The sequence below is a fragment of the Stegostoma tigrinum genome, chromosome 6, assembly GCF_030684315.1.
Source record: "Stegostoma tigrinum isolate sSteTig4 chromosome 6, sSteTig4.hap1, whole genome shotgun sequence".
NCBI classification, from domain to species: domain Eukaryota; kingdom Metazoa; phylum Chordata; class Chondrichthyes; order Orectolobiformes; family Stegostomatidae; genus Stegostoma; species Stegostoma tigrinum.
Genome location: NC_081359.1, coordinates 2,865,219 through 2,889,947, shown reverse-complemented (window position 1 = coordinate 2,889,947; position 24,729 = coordinate 2,865,219). Strand labels below are relative to the sequence as shown.

The 24,729-nt window shown below is 39.6% G+C and overlaps 1 protein-coding gene across 4 annotated transcripts in view; it reads left to right on the top strand.

Moving 5' to 3' along the window:
* Nucleotides 1-24,729, top strand: part of tpp2 (tripeptidyl peptidase 2) — a 110,417-nt gene that overhangs the window by 31,118 nt on the left and 54,570 nt on the right. For all 4 annotated transcript variants that reach the window (XM_048533526.2, XM_048533525.2, XM_048533527.2 and 1 more), the window contains exons 10-20: nt 873-972; nt 3,158-3,306; nt 5,607-5,722; nt 6,652-6,823; nt 8,702-8,859; nt 9,957-10,033; nt 14,154-14,260; nt 14,813-14,967; nt 15,067-15,183; nt 17,800-17,900; nt 21,779-21,875. In XM_048533526.2, the coding sequence (XP_048389483.1) occupies nt 873-972; nt 3,158-3,306; nt 5,607-5,722; nt 6,652-6,823; nt 8,702-8,859; nt 9,957-10,033; nt 14,154-14,260; nt 14,813-14,967; nt 15,067-15,183; nt 17,800-17,900; nt 21,779-21,875 (1,349 nt within the window). The remainder of the gene's footprint in view (nt 1-872; nt 973-3,157; nt 3,307-5,606; nt 5,723-6,651; nt 6,824-8,701; nt 8,860-9,956; nt 10,034-14,153; nt 14,261-14,812; nt 14,968-15,066; nt 15,184-17,799; nt 17,901-21,778; nt 21,876-24,729) is intronic.

Sequence of the window (24,729 nt, the reverse complement as noted above, 5' to 3'; positions counted from 1 at the left end):
CTATGGGAACCACGTGTGTTTGCATGTCTGATCTGTAATATTGATGTCAGTAAATGTGATTAGTCTATTTAGCAATGAGTTGTTTTACTATGTTACTGTTTTTCCACTATATCATTTTTTTGTTGCAATATCCAGCCATACCTACATTGAAGGATTGCCATTAATTTGGAAGCAATATAATCATTTTATTTAATAAGCACTGCCATTTTATGCCAATGAGTCAGACCTCAAGTAGTTAATTTTCCATAAAATTATAAGTTTGGTAAATGTTGTTCCACCATTGTATAACATAATTTTTCAAATTACAAGCTGCCAGAGGAAGTGGTCAAGGCTGTTATAATTACGACATTCAAAGGACATTTGGATAGCCATGGATCGGAAAGGATCGGAAAGTTTAGACAGATATGGGGCAAATATAGGCAGTTTTCTTTTAATCATTCACGGGATGAGGGTGCCTCTGACCACGCAGCATTTTTTGCCAGGGTGCGGTTCAGAGTCAACCACATTGCTGTGAGTCTGGAGTCACATATAGGACCAGACCTGGTAGGGAAGGCAGTTTCCTTCCCTAAACAGCATCGGTGAACCAGATGGCTTTTTCCGACAGTTGATAGTGATTAGATTCTTAACTCCAGATATTTTATTGAATTCAAATTCCATCATCTGCCATGGTGGGATTTGAACTCAGGGCCCCAGAACTTTATCTGGGTCTCTGGATTAGCAGTCCAGCAATAATACCACTAGGGCATTGCCTTCCTTCTGGAGGAAATAGGACTAGTTCAGCTTAGAAACCTGATCAGCATGAACAGGGTAGGCCAAAGGGCCTGTTTCTTTGCTGTATACCTCTATGACTCTATAATCGTATTTAACTACAGGGGTTGGCGCATATGTCTCACCTGACATGATGATTGCTGAATACTCCTTGCGAGAGAAGTTGCCTGCCAACCAATATACCTGGTCTTCAAGAGGACCTAGGTAAGTAATGTCTGTGCTGGTAAATCTTTTGGCTTATGAACAAGCTTTTATGGTGAATAGTACAGCAGTAGCTGTTAATTCTTGAGTAATCGTAAGAATAGTGTATTTATTTAAAAACTGATATTTTTTGTTTTTCATTTCCCTGCCTGACTCTTTTTAGTTTCACTTATCTTGAGCTTGTGCTGTGTGTTGTTAGTAATAAATACATTAACCTACTTTTGTGAAATTTCTTTGTTCCATTTTAACTGAGGCATTAATTCATTTTTTACAGTGTCATTTTTTACAGTGTCATTTTAAGGCTGTTCTAAGAGCTTTGAGTCTATTTATGTTCAGAAGCCATTTCTGTTCATCAACAAAGGATGAGATAATTATCATTTTCTTTCTGAGAAGAAATGTCTTCTCAGGGGTTGACGTTAGTTCATACTTAGTTTTTACTAGACATCAGGTTTAGGAGAGACCCTCAAATACCTGCTGTTTTAAAGTGTAGCCTAAATTTTTCACAAATATACGCATTATTTCTAAGATCATGTTGTTAAGAACACACTGTTAAAGATTATGATATATGTTCCAGTGAGCACCTCTGAAGCATTTTCTTGATCCAATTAAAATTCATCTGCACTGGGAGAGCTTTTTTGTTGCTTTGTTCATGAGGCAAGTGTCGGTTGCCAGACCAGTATTTATTGCCCATCTGTAATTGCCTAGAGCGCACAGAAGAGTCTGCCACATTGCAAGAGAGTCCCGAGTCACATGTAGGACAGACCAGATGAGGATGGCAGATTTCCCTAAAGGGAGGAAGTTAGTCCACCCTAATTAGCATTCGAGAACCAGATCAGTTTTTGCAACAATACATGATTGCCATTAGAGCTGCTTTAATTCCGGTTTTGCTTTTAAATTGAATTAATGTTTCACCATCTGCCACTGTGGATTCAAACCCATGTCCAAGGTCATTAGTTTGAGGTTCTGGTTTTAATGAAGTCCCCATAGTCCCAGAGGACTACTGTCAATTGAGAGAGATGAATAGTGGTGGTTTACCTCGAGGGTCACAGTTCAGTAGACTGGACCTTCACGGTGACCTCCTGTGCTGTGGGAATTGAACCCATTATGTTGGTGTCACTTTGTATCACAAACCAGCCAACAAGCTAACAGGCCTTATCTGGTTTACTAGTGAGATTACCACTGTGTTACTGCCTCACTCATGTTGAAATTTGTTTATTTAAGAAATGCAATCAGAACTTACTTTCATTCTGAAAACTTTAGAATGTGCTTCGTAACAAAGTGGAGTTAAATATTTTCTAATCAACAGATTCAGAGATGTTAGTAAATACTTCTGGAGCGAGTGGGACTTGAACGCAGGCCTCCTGGTCCAGAGTAAGGATGTTACCACTGCACCATAACAGTCTTACACCAAATGCTAAATTCCAGAAGTGTGTCATTGCCTCTCCCAGAGGATCCTCTACCACTTGATTGCAGGGGCAAATATTGATTCAAGGCTACACTGCAGCTTCAGCATTAGGATTTTCAAAATTGGCCCCCTCTTCTGGACTATAGATCGTAGCATTCAAAAGAACGTTAAAATTTTTATCGGGCAAAAGTAGTCTGCAGTAAACTTCAGCTCAAAATTAAAGGCTGCATGCCCTGATGTTCACAAGACTGGACATTTAATATAAAACTTTACAATGAATATTTGAATTAATAAATGACATGGTATCTTGAGGTCTTTGTGTCAACACTTCTCTGAAGTTATTCAATTTCTGTTGTGATTAAACTTTATGATGAATATTTATCTGACAAAATTCTGATGCTACCAATTCAGCAGTTGAAATTGTGTCACTAACTAAGGGTCAGGTTTCAAGTCTGAAGTGGCCAGAAAGTGAAGATATCTGTTCTGTGCAATGTTTAAATATATTTAAATAAAATGATGAAAATTCCAAGCCATGCAGGTCTTGATTTCTTTGGGAACTTGCATGTGAAAACAAATTCAATGTATCTTCTCAAACTAGGTTTCAGAAATCAAGATTACTGCGAATAAGCTTTTGTGAGGTGATGCTGTAGCTGGTACATAGCCCTGCCACTTTATTGGAGAAGGTGTTTACAGCAAGGATCGTTTGCAGACTTGCATTGGGGCTACTAATAGAATCCTGTATGAACAAAGTACAGAAGTGACTTTTTAAATGTATTCTTGCAGTGCGGATGGAGCTCTAGGAGTGAGTGTCAGTGCACCAGGTGGTGCCATAGCTTCTGTCCCAAACTGGACATTACGTGGAACTCAGTTGATGAATGGAACCTCAATGTCTTCTCCAAATGCTTGTGGAGGCATTGCTCTGCTCCTGTCAGGTAACAATAGTTTTGCAGGAAGTAGGTCTTAAGATCTAAAATCTTAGAAATAGTTTTGCAACTAATGGTTGAATAATGTGCAGAGACAAAATGTCTTTCTGCCTCAGCAAGATTCAACTTATTAAATCTGTTTACCAGAAATATTTAGACATGGGATTCTATAGAATGTTTGCAGTTGTGAGACAAACAATTCCACTGGAAGTCATAAATCTGAAACACGAATTCTGTCTCGCTCCACAGACATTGCTGTAACCTCCTGAGTATTTTCTGGATTTTCAGTTTTTGGCGCAAGCAGTTGGTTTTTTAATGAAGTTTGTTTAGCCTGTACGTCGAAGAATTAAAATCTATTACTGTTCTGAATTGGTGTACTAGTCGTCATAATAATAAAAATACTCATTTAAATGTAGAAGAATTATCCCTCGGTTCCTTTTAAGATGCTGGCCACATTTCACTCCCACTAACATGAGCCTTGTTGCAGGGAAAGGCTGTAGATGTCATATACATGGACTTCAGTAAGGCGTTTGATAAGGTTCCCCATGGCAGGCTGATGGAGAAAGTGAAGTCACATGGGGTCCAGGGTGTGCTAGCTAGATGGATTAAAAAACTGGCTAGGCAACAGGAGACAGAGAGTAGTAGTAAAAAGGAATTTCTCAAATTGGAGACCCGTAACCAGTGGTGTTCCACAGGGATCTGTGCTGGGACCACTGTTGTTTGTGATATATGTAAATGATTTGGAGGAAGGTGTAGGTGGTCTGATCAGTAAGTTTGCAGATGACACCAAGGTTGGTCGAGTAACAGATAGAGATCACAGCAGAATATAGATAGACTGGAGAGCTGGGCAGATAAATGGCAGATGGAGTTCAATCCGGGCAAATGCGAGGTGATACATTTTGGAAGATCAAATTCAAAGGCGAACTATACAGTAAATGGAAAAGTCCTGGGGAAAATTGATGAACAGAGAGAACTGGGTGTTCAGGTCCATTGTTCCCTGAAGGTGACAACGCAGATCAACAGGGTGGTCAAGAAGTCATATGGCATGCTTTCCTTCATCAGATGGGGTATTGAGTACAAGAGTTGGCAGGTCATGTTGCAGATTTAACTTTCTATTCATAAAATCATCAACGTGTACTGATGTAGCAAATTTAAATTGATAAAACTTCCCAAAGTGATTCACAGGAGACTTACGAAGCAAAATTTAGACGCCTCGCTACAGAAGGCAGTATTGGAAGTCATGACTGACATCTTGATCATACCAGTGGACTTTAAGAAACATCTTCATAGAATCAATCATAGAATCCCTATAGTGTTGAAACAGGCCCTTCAGCCCAACAATCTTGGAGAGAGAAAGAAGGGGAGAGGGACAGAGGTTTAGAGAGAGAATTCCAGAGCTCAGAACCAAGGCATACCTACAAATCATGGAGCAATTAAAATGAAAGATACTTAAGATTGTCGCGTTGTGGACATTTATAGAGATGGGTTGAGATATGGAGCAAGGATAAGAATTTTTAAAAATCGATATTTTGCTTTACTGGAGCCAGCGTAACTCTCTGATCTCAGAGGTGATATGGGACTAGCATGAATAAGGATTCAGCTTCAGAGTTTTACATCACTTGATGTTCATGGAGAGTAGACTTTGGGATACCCACCAGCAGTACATTGGAGTAGTCAAATTTAGAGGCAACAAAAACAAAGTGAGGATTTCAGCTGAAACTGAGCTGTGGTAGGGTTGAAATCAGGCCACTTTGTGGAAGTGGCTCCAGATGGTCTTTGTGATGGCATGAGTATGTGGTCAGAAGCTCAGCTTGGGATGAAAGTTGCAACAATCTGCTGTTGTCTCAGACAGTTGCCAGGGAGAGAAGTGAAGTCAGTAGCTCAAGAGTTTGAAGGGGCAAGCCATCAGTCTTCCCAAAGAAATAGAAAAAATGCTGAAGAAACTCAGTAGACCCGGCAGCATCTGTGGAGAGAGAAATTGTTTCAGATTTCAAATAGCCACAGCATTTTGCTTTTAATTCATTCTTTCCAATGTTGATTACTTTCTTTCATAGTGTGTAGTTCATACTTTCCTTAGATATGATAGTTACCTATTAATGCAGTGTAATTGAATCCAGGTGTTGAACATTTAATAAGGAGTCACTTGACCTGCTATAAATAGGAGCAGATTGGATTTGGTCTTAAAGTTTAAGGCGATAGCTGTTGATATCTCTGCAAATAAATGCTGAAAAAAGTGCATAAAGAATTGTGTGCTGCTTCACCCTTCATCATCAGGCTTCCGGGAGAGTAATACGTTTTACATTTTTTAGGCCTTAAGATGAATGGTGTTCATTACACAGTTCATTTCATCCGACGAGCTCTAGAAAACACAGCCCTGAAGGTTGATGATATTGAAGTATTTGCACAAGGACATGGTATAATTCAGGTATAGTCTTAATATTACACTTTTTGAAAAATGGTATTAATGCATTGGGATAGTATGAAGAAAGTGAAATTAACTGTCAAAAGGATATTATCTAATTTGAGTTATTTTGCAGACTTGATGAGATACAGTTAAACGCAACATAATATTTTGTGCCTGTTTTGACAGAATTGTACCATTCCAACATTTAACCATATGTTTGTATGACTCATTTTAATTCCATCTGCATTACAATTCCATACTCCATGCAGTTTTATCCAGTGATATTATCTAGCTTTTTTCCCACTTGGCTATTGGTTGAATTACTGTAAAATGTAAGAATGGGAAACAATAGAGATCAAATAATAAAACAAGTCATTTTGATCCAGATAGTTTGTACTAATATTTATATTCTATGTGAGAAAATAATTCTAAGCACTTTTGTCCACCCTTTTTCTGTAATCCTTAAACCCATTTTCCTGTTTCTGCTAAATCCAATCTAATCTTCGTTGTTGACATAGAATCTTTGACCAGCGGGAATGACTGATAGTTATTTCCTTGGCAAGCACAATGGGTTGGTTTGTTTCCAGGGTTGTTTGTTTTGCCCATGAAGGCAGCAGTTGGATGGCTTTTATGTCTTCAAGTTTGGGATCATTATTCAGTTTGATGTTTGATTTGTTTTATCAATATCTATCATAGGTGCAGTGTTATAACCATGCACCACCATTAATACAGAATAGATTTGTGTGTAGTTCCTGAAATTTTGGGCCTAGCCCTTCAAAATATTACAAAACCTTTAACCTAGTACTGGCGGGCCCTAATCACACTCCTGGTTCTTCCAAATCCCAGAATCTTGCCACCGCTATTAAACAGTGTCATTGGTAAGATTACTTAACATCATACTATATTGATATAGTACCTGTCTTAATATAGGAAACTCACTTTCTTGTTAGATTGATAAAGCTTATGAATACCTCATTCAAAATTCATCCATGAGCAGCAGTAATTTGGGATTCAGCATTGCTGTTGGAAACCAGCGTGGGATCTACCTCCGTGATCCTGCCCATCTGGTTTCACCTTCAGATCACGGAGTTGGCATAGAACCTGTCTTTCCAGAAAATGCAGGTAAGATTCTCCAGATGTGCATAATTTTGTGCATGTTGGTATTCAGTTTGTCTATTGATGATACCATTAGTATAATCTGAAAGCTCCCACAGGAACGTAAATGTGCATCCTGAACAATGAGATATTTGTGGGATTTTGCAATAACTGACAATGCATTGGTTAAAGTGGATTATGAAACGCTTGATATTTTGAATTGCTGATGCATGGAAAAAGACTGGTTTTAGATCAAGTACACCTCTTTAGAAGGCTGCACTGAATGTTCAGACTGCAATATTGAAAATAATAAGGAACGTGCAGTTTCAGGAATAGCAAGAAATTGTCATTACCAAGATAAAAAGTATACAAAAGAACCAGTTGTGAATAAGAAAGTGACATGAAATACATGACATGGGGAAAATATGATGCAGAAAAGCTGGGAAAATAATATGCAAATGATTAAGAATAATGAAAGCTTCAAAATGTTTTGAAACTGAAGAAAAACTACTATAATCACATAAGCAAATCTATGTGGATTAAAAATTGAATATATTTATTGTTCCAGTTAGGGAATTCTGAATATTGAAAAATGTGCCTGCGACTAAGTATTCAGGTAGGAGCATAAGTATCCCTTTGTGGACCACCTGGTCACGGATTGGAGAGTTAATGTCTACTTGAAGAAAAGACATCCAAGTCTTCATGGAATTCTCAGTTCATGCAGATTATTGGAAAACTAATTATCCACTTGAATTTAAATAGATTTAAGTCTTTCTCAGGATATTTACAGACAGCTGTAATTTTACTGTAGCTGGGCGTAGTTTACGAGGAGGAGATCAGTTTCCTGCATTTTTGAAAGACTTGTTTATTTGAGATATTCCAGTCTCGTTGAGACAGTATAATTTCACCACTTAGCTAGGAAGCCAAAACAGACAGAGAACCAAAAAAACTTTAAAGAAAGTGATGAAATTAGTAGTATAGTTTTGTGGATGTAGAGCGTGGGGAGGTTACTAGGGGTCAGGTAAAACTGTAAAATTTGATGATGCCTAGCACAATTGAAGATTGCGATTTCAAGAAAAATGGAAACATCCTGACTCAAATGAAATGTTCGCAACCAATAGGGGGTTCATTCTTTTTTCATCTACAATGTTCACAGACTCCCTACAGTATGAAAGCAAACCATTCAGCCCATCGAGTCCATACCAACTCTCTGAAGAGTATCCACCCAAACCATCCCCTACCCTATTCCTGGAACCCTGCATTTCGCATGGCTAATCCATCTAGCCTGCACATCTTTACACTGTGGGAGGAAACCAGAATACCCAGAGGAAACTCATGCAGACTCGGGGAGAATGTGCAAACTTCACACAGACAGTCAGTCACTTGAGGGTGGAATCAAACCTGGGTCCATTGTGCTATGAGACAGCAATGCTAACCACTGAGCCACGGTGCCACCGTCGTGTCTTTACAAAAGAAAATAGCATCTTTTTTGAATAGTTACGTTGATATCTTCCTAAAATATGATAAAAAGGGAATTTTAGCATGATTTCTTTATAAAATTGAAGGTGTATGCCAATGTTTGAGTCAGATTTGTACTAACTGCATGTGGAAGCTAAGATTGCCAATTGATACATTCTGCAAAACAAAGTCTGGCATCATCTCCTTTTATTTAACTATTACACTTTATACTCTTGAGATCCAACTTCACATCAACAGTGGAATAATACCTTGCTTGCTAGAATGAGTTCTTAAAAGCAGCATATCATAGCATTGTACATTACCTTGAGCAATATGACAGGGGATTCAGTTGTATGCACTTTTTAACAACCTTGTAGTTATGTCAAAATTGCAGAGCAGTGTTCGATTTAATTTTTTCACTTTTTCAAATTTTCATTTTTTTGTTAGAAAACTCCGAACGAATATCCCTGCAACTTCACTTAGCATTAACATGCAATACTTCTTGGATTCAGTGCCCTAGTCACTTGGAACTGATGAATCAATGTAGACATATAACCGTACGAGTGGATCCACGTGGCCTTCGTGAAGGCGTGCATTTTACTGAGGTATCTTGGACTAAATCATGCTTTTATTTAGTAAATACGCACAAAACATCTTAAAAGAGATATTAGGAACTGCCAATGCTGGAGTTTGAGATCGTAAGGTGTGGAGCTGGATGAACACAGCAGGCCAGGCATCAGAGGAGCAGGAAAGCTGACGTTTCTGAAGAAGGGTCTACACCCGAAACGTCAGCTTTCCTGCTCATCTGATGCTGCGTGGCCTGCTGTGTTCACCCAGCTCCACACCTTGTTATGTCATCTTCTTTTAAAAGCCTGTTTCTGCTTGATGTACCCAAAAAGGAACAGTCCTTGAGAAGTTGACTCTCAGCAATGCACAGGGGAAGACAGGCTGGCTTCCTGTTTATAAAACTGACAGCATTGGATTAACTGACCAAAGAGAGGAAAATCAGAACATGAAGCAGATGTGTACAACGCATTTTACACCCTTGCCAAAGATCAAAGTGCGACTAAAAACGGAAAGAGCTGCAGATACTGTAAATCAGAAAGAAAAATAGGAATTGCTGGAAAATCTCAGCAAATCTAGCAGAATCTGTGCGGTGAAATCAGAGTTAATGTTTTGGATCATGACTCGACCCGAAATGTTGATTTCTCTCAACTGATGCTGCCAGACCTGCTGAGCTTTGCCAAAAATTTCTGTTTTTGTATCAAAGTTGCAACATTGTTTTCCTGCAAGAAATTACTGTTTAAAGCTTTGCTACAAAGCAGTTATAAATGTATTTAGTCTTTTGCAAGTGCAACTTTAATAGATCATCAGAAACTTAACTTTGCTGTATGCAGTTTTGTCCAGTTTTGTTTTGACAAGTGAGCCAAAAAAATACAGTAAATTGTGCATTATGTGTTACATAATTCAAATTATAAAAAAGATTCATTATGCAGAAAAATGGAGAATGAGAAATTCTGTTTTCACAATCACATCAAAAGCATTTGTTTCTGTAGACACACTGGGTTGCTCAGGTGAAGTGCTTACGGTCTTCTGATTAGCTTCAACATTGCTTGTGTCTAACAATTAAAACCTAAAAGCAATAGTGTAATGCATGATTTGATTATTTTGAAGAAATGATCAGTTTATTCATTTATTGCAGATCTGTGGATATGATATCACAACTCCTAATGCAGGCCCTTTATTCAGACTTCCAGTAACAGTCACAGTACCAATAAGGTTAGTAAGCCTGATTAGCTCTTGAGTCATTTTCCACGAAGCTCTTGAAATGGAATTGAACTCATTAACTTCTGACCTGGAGACAATACTGTTTCGAAACTACAGCTGACACAGAGGAGGGGATTAACTTAATGCTAGGTTTCTAAGCTGCATCCAAAAACTAATGAACACGTTCTTATATGAAAAGTTCCTTGCCAGTCAAACTCTGAGTGGTCTTTGGTTGTGTAGACTTGTATTACGTGCCTTGAATTGTCAGGCTGCTTTAAATACCTTTTCTCATTGTCTCCTGCATCATGTATTGTGTGTTATTCTGCTCCTGCCATTCTGATAGTGTGTGTTATCAGGTTTGCGTGGGAGATTTACATTACCATCTATCTTCCAGGGTATTAAATTATGGGAAGCCGAATCAAATGGGTTGGTAATTGGACTCGGTTCAGGGTAAAAGGGAATTTAGGGTATGTGAGACAGATGAGGGTTTTATTGAGAGGAGACAATGAAAATGGAATAAAAGAAGGAAAATAGCTTCCCAACAAATGGGTTGCCTTGCAAACTTTCTCAGGCAAGGAATAAGCTTCGACAAATGATTGTGGGATTCCACAGCAATTACATCACTCAGCAACTAAAAGGACCATTATCATTTTGTTTGATGGTATCGAACTTGAATATTGCTGATTATTAAAAAAGACACATTGCCAACTTTTCATAGGAACCTGGGAGTAGAAGTAGGCCATTTAGCCCTTTGATCTTGCTCCATCATTACAGGCCATGGCTGATCATCTAACCCAACACACATTCCCACGCTAGCTCCATATCCTTTTAATGTCATTTGTAATTAGAAACCTATCAGGCTCTGTCGCTCAAACTTATTTAATGACTGAACATCCACAGTCCTCTGGGGCAGAAAATTCCAAAGATTCACCGTCTTCTGTGTGAAGTGGTTCTAACTGGCTTGTCATATGTTCTGTGGCCCCTGGTTCAATACCCCACTGCTAAGGAAATGTCCTTGTACATTTGCTCTGCCTGTCCTATTAAAAGTCTAATGACTTTCCATGAAATGCCCCTTATTTTTAACTTGGGAGATTACAACCTGATGCTTCAGTTTTCCTTCACAGGACAGTCCTATCATCCCAGGAATCAATCTGATGAGACCGTGCTATGCTCCCTCTCTGCAACTATACCCCTCGTTAAAGAAAGGGACCAGAACTTCTCACAGTGCAGTTCCTGATGCAGTCTCACCTGTATCCTGTACAGTTGATGCAAGACCTCATTGCTTCCATATTCGTATCCTTTCTGTTACTTATGAGCAAGGGTACTGAGGTCTCTTTGAGCATCAGTACCTCCCATCTCTCGCCAATGAAGTTATGCTGTGTGCCTTAGTTGCTCTGACCAAAGGTGATAACTTCTAGCAAATCCATATTATCTTTCACTGCTATGCTCTTACTCACTCAGCCTGCTTAAGTCCCTTCAAAGCTTGTTTGCATTGTAGAAGATGTGATATGAGCAGGAGGCCATTCAATCCATTGAGCATACTCCATTATTCAGTATGATCTTAGCTGATCAATGAGCCCCATACTATCATCTCACAGCCACCCCTCAATATATCTTAATCCCTTTAGATGCAAGAGCTATACTGCCTCCCTCTTTAAAACCTATCATATTATGGCCTCGGCCATTTTGTGTGGTAGTGAATTCACACTCTGGGTGAAGAAATTTCTCCTCTTTAATTCCTAAAAGGTTTACCTCATCCTTAAACTGTAATCCCTCATTCTGGACTCCTTCACCAACAGGAATATCCTTCCTGCATCTAATGTTTCTAGTTCTTTCAGAATTTGACATGTTTCCATGAAATTCCACCACCACAAAGGGAGAAAAAGATGGCTGATTAGTTAAGGCATAGAGAAGCAATGAAACTTTAGGTTCGCTGAGTTTTCGGGTAATTCAGTTAAATTGAAATGATTGAAAAGATTAGATCCCTGTATATGAATATATGTCATTTCTAGCAAGCATAAATCAGTTGTGTTGTATATTGGACCTTAAGTTAGGTGTTGATGTAGCTGTTGGTGCACTTGAGATTGCCCAGCATGTATTGCTCAGTGGTGGACTGAGTAACAGTAGACATTTAGTTTTGGATTTTGCAAGTCTGGCTTTGTGGAGTATGTTTTGTATTGTCCCTATTGTAAACAACAAAGAAATGTGCTGTTTGATTTAATTAGTCAGTCTCTGGACCATATGTACCTGGCACCACACAGACACTGAAAATAACACGCATTGTTGCTCAATTGGACTGATAGCAGCATCTTGTTAGTGAAAACAATGACTCGAGTTACATTAGCTATTCCATCTTTCCTGGATCCTTTATCCATCCTCCAATACCAAAAGCAAAAAAAGCCCATGATTTTTTTTCTCCTCTTTTGCCCCTTTCTCCCCTGCTGACGGTCAGTTACTGATTCACCTTTACCCACTTCTAGAGCACTCGGCTGGCATACCTAGCTCCCATGTTTGTTGGTCCACTTTGTTTTAGTACCCTCCCGTCTTCTTTAAAAAATGCCATTGTCAGAACCTCTTTAAAAAAAAACCTACATTTGTCCCATTTTTCCAGTCTGGCTTGCCACCCCACCTTTCAGATTACTCTGCTCCAATTTTTTCAATCAACAAAGAACAAAGAAAATTACAGCACAGAAACAGGCCCTTCGGCCCTCTAAGCCTGCACCGATCGAGACCCTCTGTCTAACCTGTCATCTGTTTTCTAATGGTCTGTGTCCATTTGCTCCCTGCCCATCCATGTACCTGTCCAAATATATCTTAAAAGACGCTAACGTGTCTGCGTCTACCACCTCCACTGGCAACGTGTTCCAGGCACCCACCACTCTCTGTGAAAAGAACTTTCCATGCATATCTCCCTTAAACTTTCCTCCTCTCACTTTGAAATCATGACCCCTAGTAACTGAGTCCCGCACTCTGGGAAAAGGCTTCTTGCTATCCAAACGACCAAACCCCTCATGATTTTGTAGACCTCTATCAGGTCCTCCCTCAATCTCCATCTTTCTAATGAAAATAATCCTAATCTACTCAAACTCTCTTCGTAGCTAGCACCCTCCATACCAGGCAACATCCTGGTGAACCTCATCCGCACCCTCGCCAAAGCATCCACATCCTTTTGGTAATGTGGCAACCAGAACTGCACACAGTACTCCAAGTATGGCCGAACCAAAGTCCTATACAACTGCAACATGACCTGCCAACTCTTGTACTCAATACCCCGCCCAATGAAGGAAAACATGTCATATGCCTCTTGACCACCCTGTTGACCTGCGTTGCCACCTTCAGGGAACAATGGACCTGAACACCCAGATCTCTCTCTCCATCAATTTTCCCTAGGACTTTTCCATTTACTGTATAGTTCACAAAATGCATCACCTTGCATTTGCCCGGATTGAACTCCATCTGCCATTTATCTGCCCAACTCTCCAGTTTACCTATATTCTGCTGTAATCTTTGACAGTCCCCTTCACTATCTGCTACTCCACCAATCTTAGTGTCATCTGCAAACTTGCTGATCAGACCACCTACATCTTCCTCCAAATCATTTACATATATCACAAACAACAGTGGTCCCAGCACAGATCCCTGTGGAACACCACTGGTTACAGGTCTCCAATTTGAGAAATTCCTTTTTACTACTACTCTCTGTCTCCTGCTGCCTAGCCACTTTTTTAATCCATCTAGCTAGCACAACCTGGACCCCTTGTGACTTCACTTTCTCCATCAGCCTGCCATGGGGAACCTTATCAAACGCCTTACTGAAGTCCATGTATATGACATCTACAGCCTTTCCCTCATCAATCAACTTTGTCACGTCCTCAAAGAATTCTATTAAGTTGGTAAGATATGACCTTCCCTGCACAAAACCATGTTGCCTATCCCTGATAAGCCCATTTTCTTCCAAATGGGAATAGATCCTATTCCCCAGTAGCTTTCCAACCACTGACGTCAGGCTCACCGGTCAAGTTTCTATCCTGCTGCCAGCACATACATTATGTATAAATCATTATGTTTGGTTAATTTAAATGCCAATTCATTCTTTGAATTGCTTTATAACTAGTACCATTTTTGATTACAGATTACATGAGACCTCTGGTTATGAAGTTAGTTACAATGATGTTTACTTTAAGCCTGGCCAAATCAGGCGACACTTCATTGAAGTACCTTGGGGTGCTACTTGGGCTGGTAAGGACTTCATACTTTGTATAGAAGTGTAAATTTTTTAAAATACTTTTTAAAAAGTTTGTTGTTTAACCTTTACAGTTGGGATCATGGAAAATTTATTATTCTGCGTGAATACTTATCTATCCCTTTGAATCCAGCAAAGTGGTTTCACATTGTAAGTGACAGAACAGCATTCTCACTAAAACATTGCAAGTAATGAAGAACTAGAGGATTAATTTTAACTTGGCCTGCTTGACACAAGGCAGGCGAGTGAATAGTTTAAAATTGAGCCAGGAGAGACCCAGGCACAATTATTTTACCATTTCTGAAGGGTTTCTCTTGGCCCAAGAGGTGAACTGCGGCTTTGTCCACAAACAGCCCTGGCATTCTTTGCCCAAACTTTGTCTTCGCTTCCATCTCCAGGTGAACTGCAAAAGCAATATACTTTCATATCAAAGGAAAATTTTCATTCAATTCCAAAAGCTGTACAGATGCCTTTGAGCCATTCCAGGAACGGGAGAAGTGCTTATGTCTATTTCTGATGGTTTTAAGACTTCAATTTCTTTTAAACAGAGATCGTCATATCTTCACTTTCGCCTGATGTTCCTTCGAAGTTTGTCCTCCATGCAGTTCAGCTTGAAAAACAAAAGGCCTATCGCACTAATGAGTTTTACAAATTCATGTCACTTTTGGAGAAAGGATCATCTTGTGAAGCATTTCCAGTTTTGGTGAGCATAAATGTGACAGTGGTAAAACCTTACGATTTTTGTTATTTTAATTCTTCAACATTAGCTTTTGAAATATCTGTTTTGTTTTACCTTTTCTAGTACGGCAAAACGTTAGAGGTTTGTGTTGCCCGTTGGTGGGCCAGCCTTGGTGATGTCTCTATCAACTACAGAATTTCATTTCGTGGTCTTCTTTGCAGCCCCTCCCAGTTGCACATTGTAAGTTGTTACTTTATAATTCAATGTTGAGAAAACATGTACAATTCTTTAAGTCAAATCTGAAGTATCTCTGGAATAGAGCTTTAGTTAATGTTGTATGTAGTTGAGATTTGTTGCAGAAGCAGATCATATAATGTAAATTTTAATTGTTCATTGGCAAAAAAACTTTCAAGCCCCATCTCAAATGTATTTATTTTAAATATTATTTATAATAAATATTTATTGTCTTCCATATTACCTGAAAGTGTGTGTCTGAGCATTATAAAGTATTTTTTGATGATGTAGTAGAATTTTACAGTGCAGAATGAGACTATTCAGCCCATTGTGTTACTGCTTCCTGGACAATTAGTCCTATCCTGTGCCCTGCACAAATTTCCTTTTCAATTCTTACCCGTTTCCTTTGGAACATTACTATTGAATTTGCTTTGATCACTTTTTTGAGACAGCACATTTCAGAACAGAATAGCTCCATTGTAAAACCATCTGATATCATTTCATAGATAATGGGAATTGCAGATGCTGGAGAATCCAAGATAATAAAATGTGAGGCTGGATGAACACAGCAGGCCAAGCAGCATCTCAGGAGCTCCTGAGATGCTGCTTGGCCTGCTGTGTTCATCCAGCCTCACATTTTATTATCTTGATATCATTTCATCCCTTGTTACTTTCTAATTGCCTTAAATCTATGTCCTACAATGACTGATCCTTCTGCCATTGGAATTAGGTTTAGGTAGAACGAATAAGGATAATCTTTCACCATCATTTTAAAAACAGTTACTGAGTCGCACCTTAACTTGGGTCTGCTCTGAGGAACGCACAGTAGCCTCTAGTTTCTCTGGGTAACTGAAGTCTAGCATCCTGCAATCAATTCAGTAAATCCACTCTGCGCCCTCAGTGAGGTCTTAGCTTGAGTACTAGATCTTGGAAGAATGTTAAGGCCTGGTCACTGATTTATAACGTTTAGTATAACTTTATCATTTTACAACAATATGCCTCTGTTTATAAAATCAGGATCCTGCAGGTCTTTTTAATCAACTTTCTCAACCTTCTACACAGTCTTCAACTTTTTCACTGTCTTCTTCCTTGACTGCTCCATCACCAGCAGTCCTTTAAAATTATGCAGCCAAGTTCAGATTCAGGTCTTGCAGATCAAAAACAAATCAACAGTCCTATTACACAACTTCTGAGGAACGTTATATCAGATACATTCCTCAAACCTTAAATAAAAATGATTCACTACTTCCCTGCTTCCTGGCCCTTAGCTAATTTTTTTGTCCATGATGTCAATGGCTTTTTAATCCCCTGGGTTCACTTTTGCCAACCAGTTAATGATGTGCCATTGATACCTTTGGAAAGCCCATACACATGTCACTGCACTTCTTCAACTCCCTCCATTATTTCATTAAAGAACTTAATTAACTTAGTCAAACATGTTTTTTATTTCACAAAACTCTGCTTACTTTTCCTTAGTAACCTGTGATTTTCCAAAAGCTGTTCCAGAATATCAACTCTGAGCATTGATATTATGGTGTCAGCTATAGTTGCTGGTTTTAAACCTTTTGCCAATTTGCATCAGGATGTAACAACCTCCTCACTCCCTTACCTAAGGATGATTGTGAAATTGTGGCTTGTACCCACTATTTCCGCATTTACTTCTCTCAGTAATAACAGATGCATCTCACCTGGACAGGGTGATAATATACTCGGAGCATTTTAAGTACCTCCTATATCTATTTTTATCCTATGCATTTTGTCTGCTGCTCCTCCTGTGTTGCAACATTGCCAGTATCCTCTTCAGGAAAGACAGATGCAAAATAATAATTTAGCCCTTTAGTTTTGCTCTGCCTCCCCAAAAAGATGACAAGGTTGGTCCTCCTTCCTTTGACTACCTTGCTATCTTCAATATCTTTAATATTCTTTTGGGTTTCTTTGTACTGTTCTACTAGTTTATTCTCATACATTGATTTTGCAATTCTTTTTTCTTCTTTGGTTTTCCAGGGGAGCAAATTCAGTCAAGTGTTTGATGCAGAATCATACTCGACAAGCCGCATTAAATTGAAAGAACTTCTGTATTTTTCAACAGTGTGTTGGATAAAATTGAAATTTTTCCTTTAGCAGTCAACATCTTTTTGAGTGGAAACTATAATTGCAAAATAAATATGAACAATTGTGCTTTTATGCAACGTGGGAAGTTCTTAAAACTCTTTTCCTGACATAATATTGAGTTGAAAATGGAAACTTTTTGAAAATTTTAAGAAGGTCAAATGGTGTTAGTTGTGTCGGTCTTTTTAAAGAGTCTGTTAAATAGAAAAGTAAAAGCCACAAGCATATAATTCTTTCAAAATAAAACTGAGGTAAGGCTGTGGAATTATGTAAGTAAAACTATGAGGCTAATCAATGGGACATTTAAATTTGAGGAAATACAAGGAATAGCAGGGTCAGTGTGGAGTATATTGTTATTAGAAAAGAACATAACAATGTGCAGAATTGAGCAAACATGAGAAAGTATGTAAGGAAAATACACTCACAGGAGAGCAAGAATATTCTTTGACCTGGTCAATGTTTATCCCTCAGTCCACATCATGTATGTATTTTTCATGTGTTATTTCAATTTAGCATGCATCAGATGGGATTACTCGTTTTGATGTGAGTTCTACACTAAAATATGAGGATATTGCTCCCACCATAAGTCTCAAGAACTGGATTCAATCTTTGAGGTAAATAGCAACTTCTATTTAGGACTAAGTGATCCTAAACAATTATAATTATACTTCATATGGCCTTACCTTTTATAGGATCTGTGACAGTGTTTGGGGTAAAGCTATATGTTAATGGTTTTGCTTCACACTTAGATAAATCTAGCAATTAAGTTATTGTAAGGTTTTCCAGATAATCCTGGATATAGTTCCTCTGAATATTCTTTCTAGTGCCTGGAACATTTGGAAGTATAAGTATGGCGTGATTTACTTGTATGTGTTTCTGATACATTTAATTTCCAAGTCAGAGATTATGCAATTGTTAACAATCAAAGCTAGCAAAGTCTCAAAGCATTTATGGTCAAATTAGTATCTTTATTTCAACAGTACAGTATTTCTAGTTACTATTTTGCCGAAGGGGAAAAAGAATCAAAATTTCTTACTCTGCAAAAAAACTACATAAACCTTTTTAAAAGCAGGTTTTGGAATATAAAAGATTTTAAAGAAATCACACCTGATTTATGATATAATTTATCTATGTTTGTCATATATCCCTTAATTCCTTTGGTTAACAGAAATATATCAATCTCAGATTTAAAGTTAGCAATTAATCTAGCATCAATTGCCAAATGAAGAGAGAGTTCCAAATTTTTGTCTTTCTTTGCAAATTGAAATTCTTCCTAATCTCACCCCCAAACAATCTAATTCAAATTTTTGATAAACTTTGAGTTAATGACTTGGCGATCTAAATTCCAGAGAATAGATCCCTAATTTGTGTGATCTCACCACCTAATTTTAACACTTAATATCCTGGAAGATTTCTCTTGTATTCCCCCTGAAGGCTAATGTATCCTTCCTAAATAGTGGTGTTCAGCACTGCTGAGAGGACAAGATCTGATCTAATCAAAAATTTGTACAGCTAAAGTTTTAGGTTTTATCCATCAGACCATTATCTTATCGCCCTGAGATATGAAGGGCAGTATTCTATATTCCTTTGCTTAACTTTTGAGAAATTTCAATGATCTACGTACCTGAATCCCCACATCTCCTTGGTCCTCCACTGTTTCTGACGTTTCGCCTTAGAGAAAATACTCTTGTTCTCTCCTTCTTAGATCCAGAGTGGCTGACTGGGCATTTGACTACTGTTAAATCTGTTTGCAATAGTTCTCTTCACATATTTATTCTGTTACTATCTCCTTATAGTTTTAGACACCCGTTATACGACTGACAATACCTCCGTTCTTTGCATCATTGTAGACTTGGACGAGTAGGTTTCTATCCCATTATGTAGTTGTTAATAAAAACAATGAATAGTTGTTTAGCTCAGTTTTGATCCATTATCAACTCTGATTCAATGTTCGGTTCATTGGAACAGCCTGCTATCCCTATCTGTTTTGAAAGCTCAGCATGAATCATTTATTTAAATGTTCTCCATTTCCTTGTTTTCAATTGCTACGTCAATATGCAGTTATCAAGAGACTATTACTGCTTCTGATGGTCCTCTTTCTTTTGCAATGTTGTTGAGAAAACCATTTGTCCTTTGCATATCTCTTTTCATAATCCCTTGTTTGGGAATGACTACCTGATTTGTCATCCTTTGATATATCTATTGCTTCCATTCAATGGATCACTGCTATTTGTTTGCATGCTTTTTCTTTCAGGTTCAGTTTTTACCTCTGTAGTGACCCAAGGTTTTTTTAATAACAAATCCAGTTCTTGCCCCTTAATGTAAGTTGGTTCAGTCTTACAATATTTTGGTTAAGCCAGCTCCCACCAGCCTGCTATCCTTTGATAATAAAGTGTGAAGCTGGGTGAACACAGCAGGCCAAGCAGCATCTCAGGAGCACAAAAGCTGACATTTCAGGTCTAGACCCTTCATCAGAGAGTGGTTTGGGTAGAGGGTTCTGGAATAAATTGGGAGAGAGGGGGGAGGCAGACCGAAGATGGAGAGAAAAGAAGATAGGTGGAGAGGAGAGTATAGGTAGGGAGGGGATAGGTCAGTCCAGGGAAGACGAACAGGTCAAGGAGGTGAGATGAGGTTAGTAGGTAGGAGATGGAGGTGCGGCTTGAGGTGGGAGGAAGGGATGGGTGAGAGGAAGAACAGGTTAGGGAGGCAGAGACAGGCTGGGCTGGGTTTGGGTCTGCAGTTCCCATTATCGCTGATACAATCTTAGCCTGCTATCCTCTGCCCATTAAAGATTTACTCTGTTTATAGTCACCGGTCTTGGTTCCATCGCATTATGCTCAACCTTACCTGGATTTAGAATCTTAGCAGTGTTTATCCCTTTCAAACATTACAGTTGAATTTGATCATATTATGATCACATTTAGATAAATTTCCCACAGCTTTAGACTGTCAATTATTGCTCATTACTAATTCTAATATGGTATACCACATTGGCAGTGCTAACATAGTTTGTTCAGGAAATTATCCTGAGCTGAGGCAAGAAATTTGCCACATTGTTTTTACAGAAATTTACCTGATTATAATGATTTGTACAAAAGTTAGTGTCCCCAGTTAAACTCATTCTGTCTTTGTGACAAGTTTTACTTTTTTACTTGTTTCTGTACGCCCTCCTTTTGTATTTCTACCTGTGTAAAACTCCCACTGCAGTCTTAAATCATTTTCCATTTCTTAACTCCACCAGAAAATTTCCAGTAGTTGTCTTTTCTTCCTTATGATTAAAATGAATACCACCTTATTGACTTTGGCTACTCAACCTCTCCAACCATTATCCTAATTTTCCATCTGACCTTACCACCTTGCAACTATGTTTCAGTGGCCACCATTTCATACTTCCCAAGTTGAACTTGCACCTGCAGTTTATTCCTTTGCTTTCTTATGTTCCATGGCTTGGATCCTTACCAGGATCAGGAGCAGAAAAAAACAAACAGGCCAAGCATTATGGCCAGCATTGAGTTCTGAGGAAGGGTCACTTGACCCAAAACATTTACTCTGATTTCTTTCCACAGATGCTGCCAGACCTGCTGAGCTTTTCCAGCAATTTCTGTTTTTGATTGTGACCAGCAAATCTATTTCAGCCCTCTGCCGTGATCCTGATGGTGGAAATGGGAACAGGCCAACTCCTCTTAACAGCCTCATTAATGCCATGATGGCTGGAAGATAGGGAAATGATGAACAGGAGCGGTGTATTTTACAAACAGAGGAATGAAAAGTGATGTCAGAGGTGTATGACTGAAGAGTGATTTCCACTTAAGATAGAGCAAGATCATGTGGAGAAATTTGAATGCGAAAAGGAGGATTTTGAAGTTGATTTGCAAGGGCATAGTTAGTAATTGGAAATGGACAAGAACGAAGTTAGTTGCTTTTGGTGTGTATTAATTTTGTGGGAGTTTGCAACGACTAATCTTCACAAAGTTAGCAAGTAAGGCATTTGAGGACTTCATGCTGCAGTTAGTGATAGCATGAATAAGAGTAAATAAGTTGAAGTATGGCTTAATTAGGTGCTGTTCCTGGGTGGAATTCATACAATAATTAAATAATAATTCAATAAATAAATAGTTCAGTCTCACTGACTGAGAAGATATGAAATAAGAGGCTTAAACCCAATGCTGTGGAGAGAGGATCCTGGAACTACAGCATCCCGAACTCACTTTGAACGTGGAATAATAGTTTCCAAACACATTACAAACTTGAAGCAAAGCATTTTCAGCTGTTTCGATGCAAATTAAATAGTAATACTTTATTTCATCGAATTGGCTTTTATCTTTCAGTTTTGTGATATAGTGAATTCTACTTTGATGTTTTTAATGTAAAACAAATATTAAAACCAAAATTGCCTTCACATAAATGAAGAATTTATTACCGAGGCAAAGATATTGAATTTCATCAGAAATCTTGGATTTTTTAATGGACCGTATCTTTTTTTAAATTTCAGACCAGTAAGTTCGAAAACCAGGCCTTTAGGACTACGGGATACTTTACCAAATAACCGCCAATTCTTTGAGATTATTTTGACTTACAACTTCCATCAAGTAAGTATTGCAAATTAAAGAAAGATTGAGTGGCTGTGAGCAGCTTTAAATTACAAGTCTGAATAGAAATTGTTACCATTTAGACACTAGGAGCAAACGAAGAAATTACCCTATCTATGTCATTTAAGAGTTGGTAGCCAAATTAATGAATGAATAATTTTATTGTCTTGCTTATTATCTAGTGAGAAAAACAGTAGAATACAGTGAAAAGCTTTTTCGCTGTCACCATGATCCAGCGCCATTTTAAATAGCTTTAACATAAAAGGAAAGATATAGCTTAAAGAGAATCCATTAGTCCTAAGCCAGCTCATCATCAATGCCACCCTCCCTCCTTCAACGCCTTATCCCCATCTACACCGGACCAGCATTAACGTCTCCAGTCCTCAAGCTGCATTTTTTTTGCCGCTGAGCTGATTCGCATCTACCACCACGTCACCGCTATCTGTCCCAGACCCAACAATGTCAGAGTCACATCTCCAACCACTGGGCCCACCTCAACAATATCACTGTGATGCCCTTCTGCCACCACTTTCCCAGCACCTGACCCAATCAATAACCAAGCACCAATCCTCAGATGCCGTCTTTCACCACTTGACCTACCTCACCAATGTCGCTTCCGCCAACGTAGCAGCCGCCAAACCTGATAGCAGGTCCTGTGCTCACCCCAGCAAAGTAAGTAAGGGCTTGCACCAGTCTGCGCGCTTGGGATCTTTGCTGATGCCATCTGAGCTCAGGACACAAGGTAAGTAAAAAGACAAAGACAGCGGTTGGAGTGGACAGGTCCCGGCTCAGGAGCCCGACTCCTCCACCACCCAGCCCGGTTATGAGGGGTCTGCTCTGACACTGTTGTAGTGGAAGCAGTTCACCTGGAATTTCTATCCACTGGAGCTGACCTATATTTCCTTACATGCATTCATTTTACATCAGGGCTGACCCATTTCTTTCACACAAACACAAACCATAATAGTTGAATGTTTTCACTGTTACCTGGTTATTATATAAAATCTGTCCTATGAAATGCTGTCAGCAGTAGTTCAGTTGGTAGCACAGCAAGATGGGAGCGGAGAAGCAGAGCTGCATTTGGGCACCCGAGCTTGTTCATTTCTGCCATTTTTTTTACCTTTGTGCTTTTATTTTTTCTTCTATCTTTCACTTTAAAACCCTTCCCTTTGGCGAGGCATTAGTAAGGGGCCTTACCTGACCATGTCCTGGGATCCGGAAATGAGAGCCTGCGAGCAGGCCCTGCCCAAACGTATTCCTGGCTCTGGTAATCCGGGTTTGCGAGCAGGCCCTGCCCAAATGAGTTCTCGGAGCCAGTAATCAGAGCCTGCAAGCAGGCCCTGCCCAAACGGGTTCTGGGATCCAGTGAGGGATCTGGCAATTGATGCCTGCAAGCGGGCCCTGCCCAAGCACATCCCTGGATCTGGTAATCAGAGCCCGCAAGCAGGCCCTGCCCAAACGGGTTCTGGGATCCAGTGAGGCATCTGGCAATTGGAGCCTGCAAGCGGGCTCCGCCCAAGCATGTTCCTGAATGTGGTAATCAGAGCCTGCGAGCAGGCCCTGCCCAAGCGGGTTCCTGGATCCGGTGAGGGATCTGGTAATCAGAGCCTGCGAGCTGGCCCTGCCCAAACGGGTTCTGGGATCAGGTTGCAGCAACAGTAGTTAAAGAATCGAAGGCAGTAGCGTCAGTGGCAGCAAGCACCCAGCTCCTCCTCAGGCTCCAGGCTCTGGTCTGCCCAGGGGCTTGCCTGGTGAGAAGACTTAATTTATACTTTTTAACAGTTACCATTGGACCCTGACTGAGGTGGGATACAGTCATCCCCTGAACAGAGGAGATTTTGTTTATTCCTCTCAAGTAAAGTCAGGTGAGAAGAGGATCAGAAGTGGAAGAACTAATTCAAGGTTACCCATGTGTGTGTCTGTGTGTGTGTTCTCTTGAAGAATATTCTCTGAGCTCTGCACAATAGAGTCCCAGTCTTTGCTTTGAAGCTGCATCTCAGAGTTAGCTGCCTTGCTGTATTTTGAGAGCACCTTGCAACCACTTTCTGCACTTTATCCAAGTGCTGGCAAATTTGCCAGGGCCACTTGAATTGGTGCCAGATAGCAGTTAGTTCCTGTCATTTCAAGCAGCAGACCTGCCAACAGCATGCCGAAATTGCACACTGGCTAAAATCAACAATGGCATAGAACATAGAACATAGAACAGTACAGCACAGAACAGGCCCTTCAGCCCACAATGTTGTGCCGACCATTGATCCTCATGTATGCACCCTCAAATTTCTGTGACCATATACATGTCCAGCAGTCTCTTAAATGACCCCAATGACCTTGCTTCCACAACTGCTGCTGGCAACGCATTCCATGCTCCCACAACTCTCTGCGTAAAGAACCTGCCTCTGACATCCCCTCTATACTTTCCTCCAAACAGCTTAAAACTATGACCCCTCGTGCTAGCCATTTCTGCCCTGGGAAATAGTCTCTGGCTATCAACTCTATCTATGCCTCTCATTATCTTGTATACCTCAATTAGGTCCCCTCTCCTCCTCCTTTTCTCCAATGAAAAGAGACCGAGCTCAGTCAACCTCTCTTCATAAGATAAGCCCTCCAGTCCAGGCAGCATCCTGGTAAACCTCCTCTGAACCCTCTCCAAAGCATCCACATCTTTCCTATAATAGGGCGCCCAGAACTGGATGCAGTGTGCATCTAGAGACAGGACTGTAAATGTCTGAACGATAGTAGGAACTGCCGATGCTGGAAAATCTGAGATAACAAGATGTAGAGCTGGATGAACACAGCAGGCCAAGCAGCATCAGAGAAGCCGGAAGGCTGACGTTTCAGGCCTAGACCCTCCTTC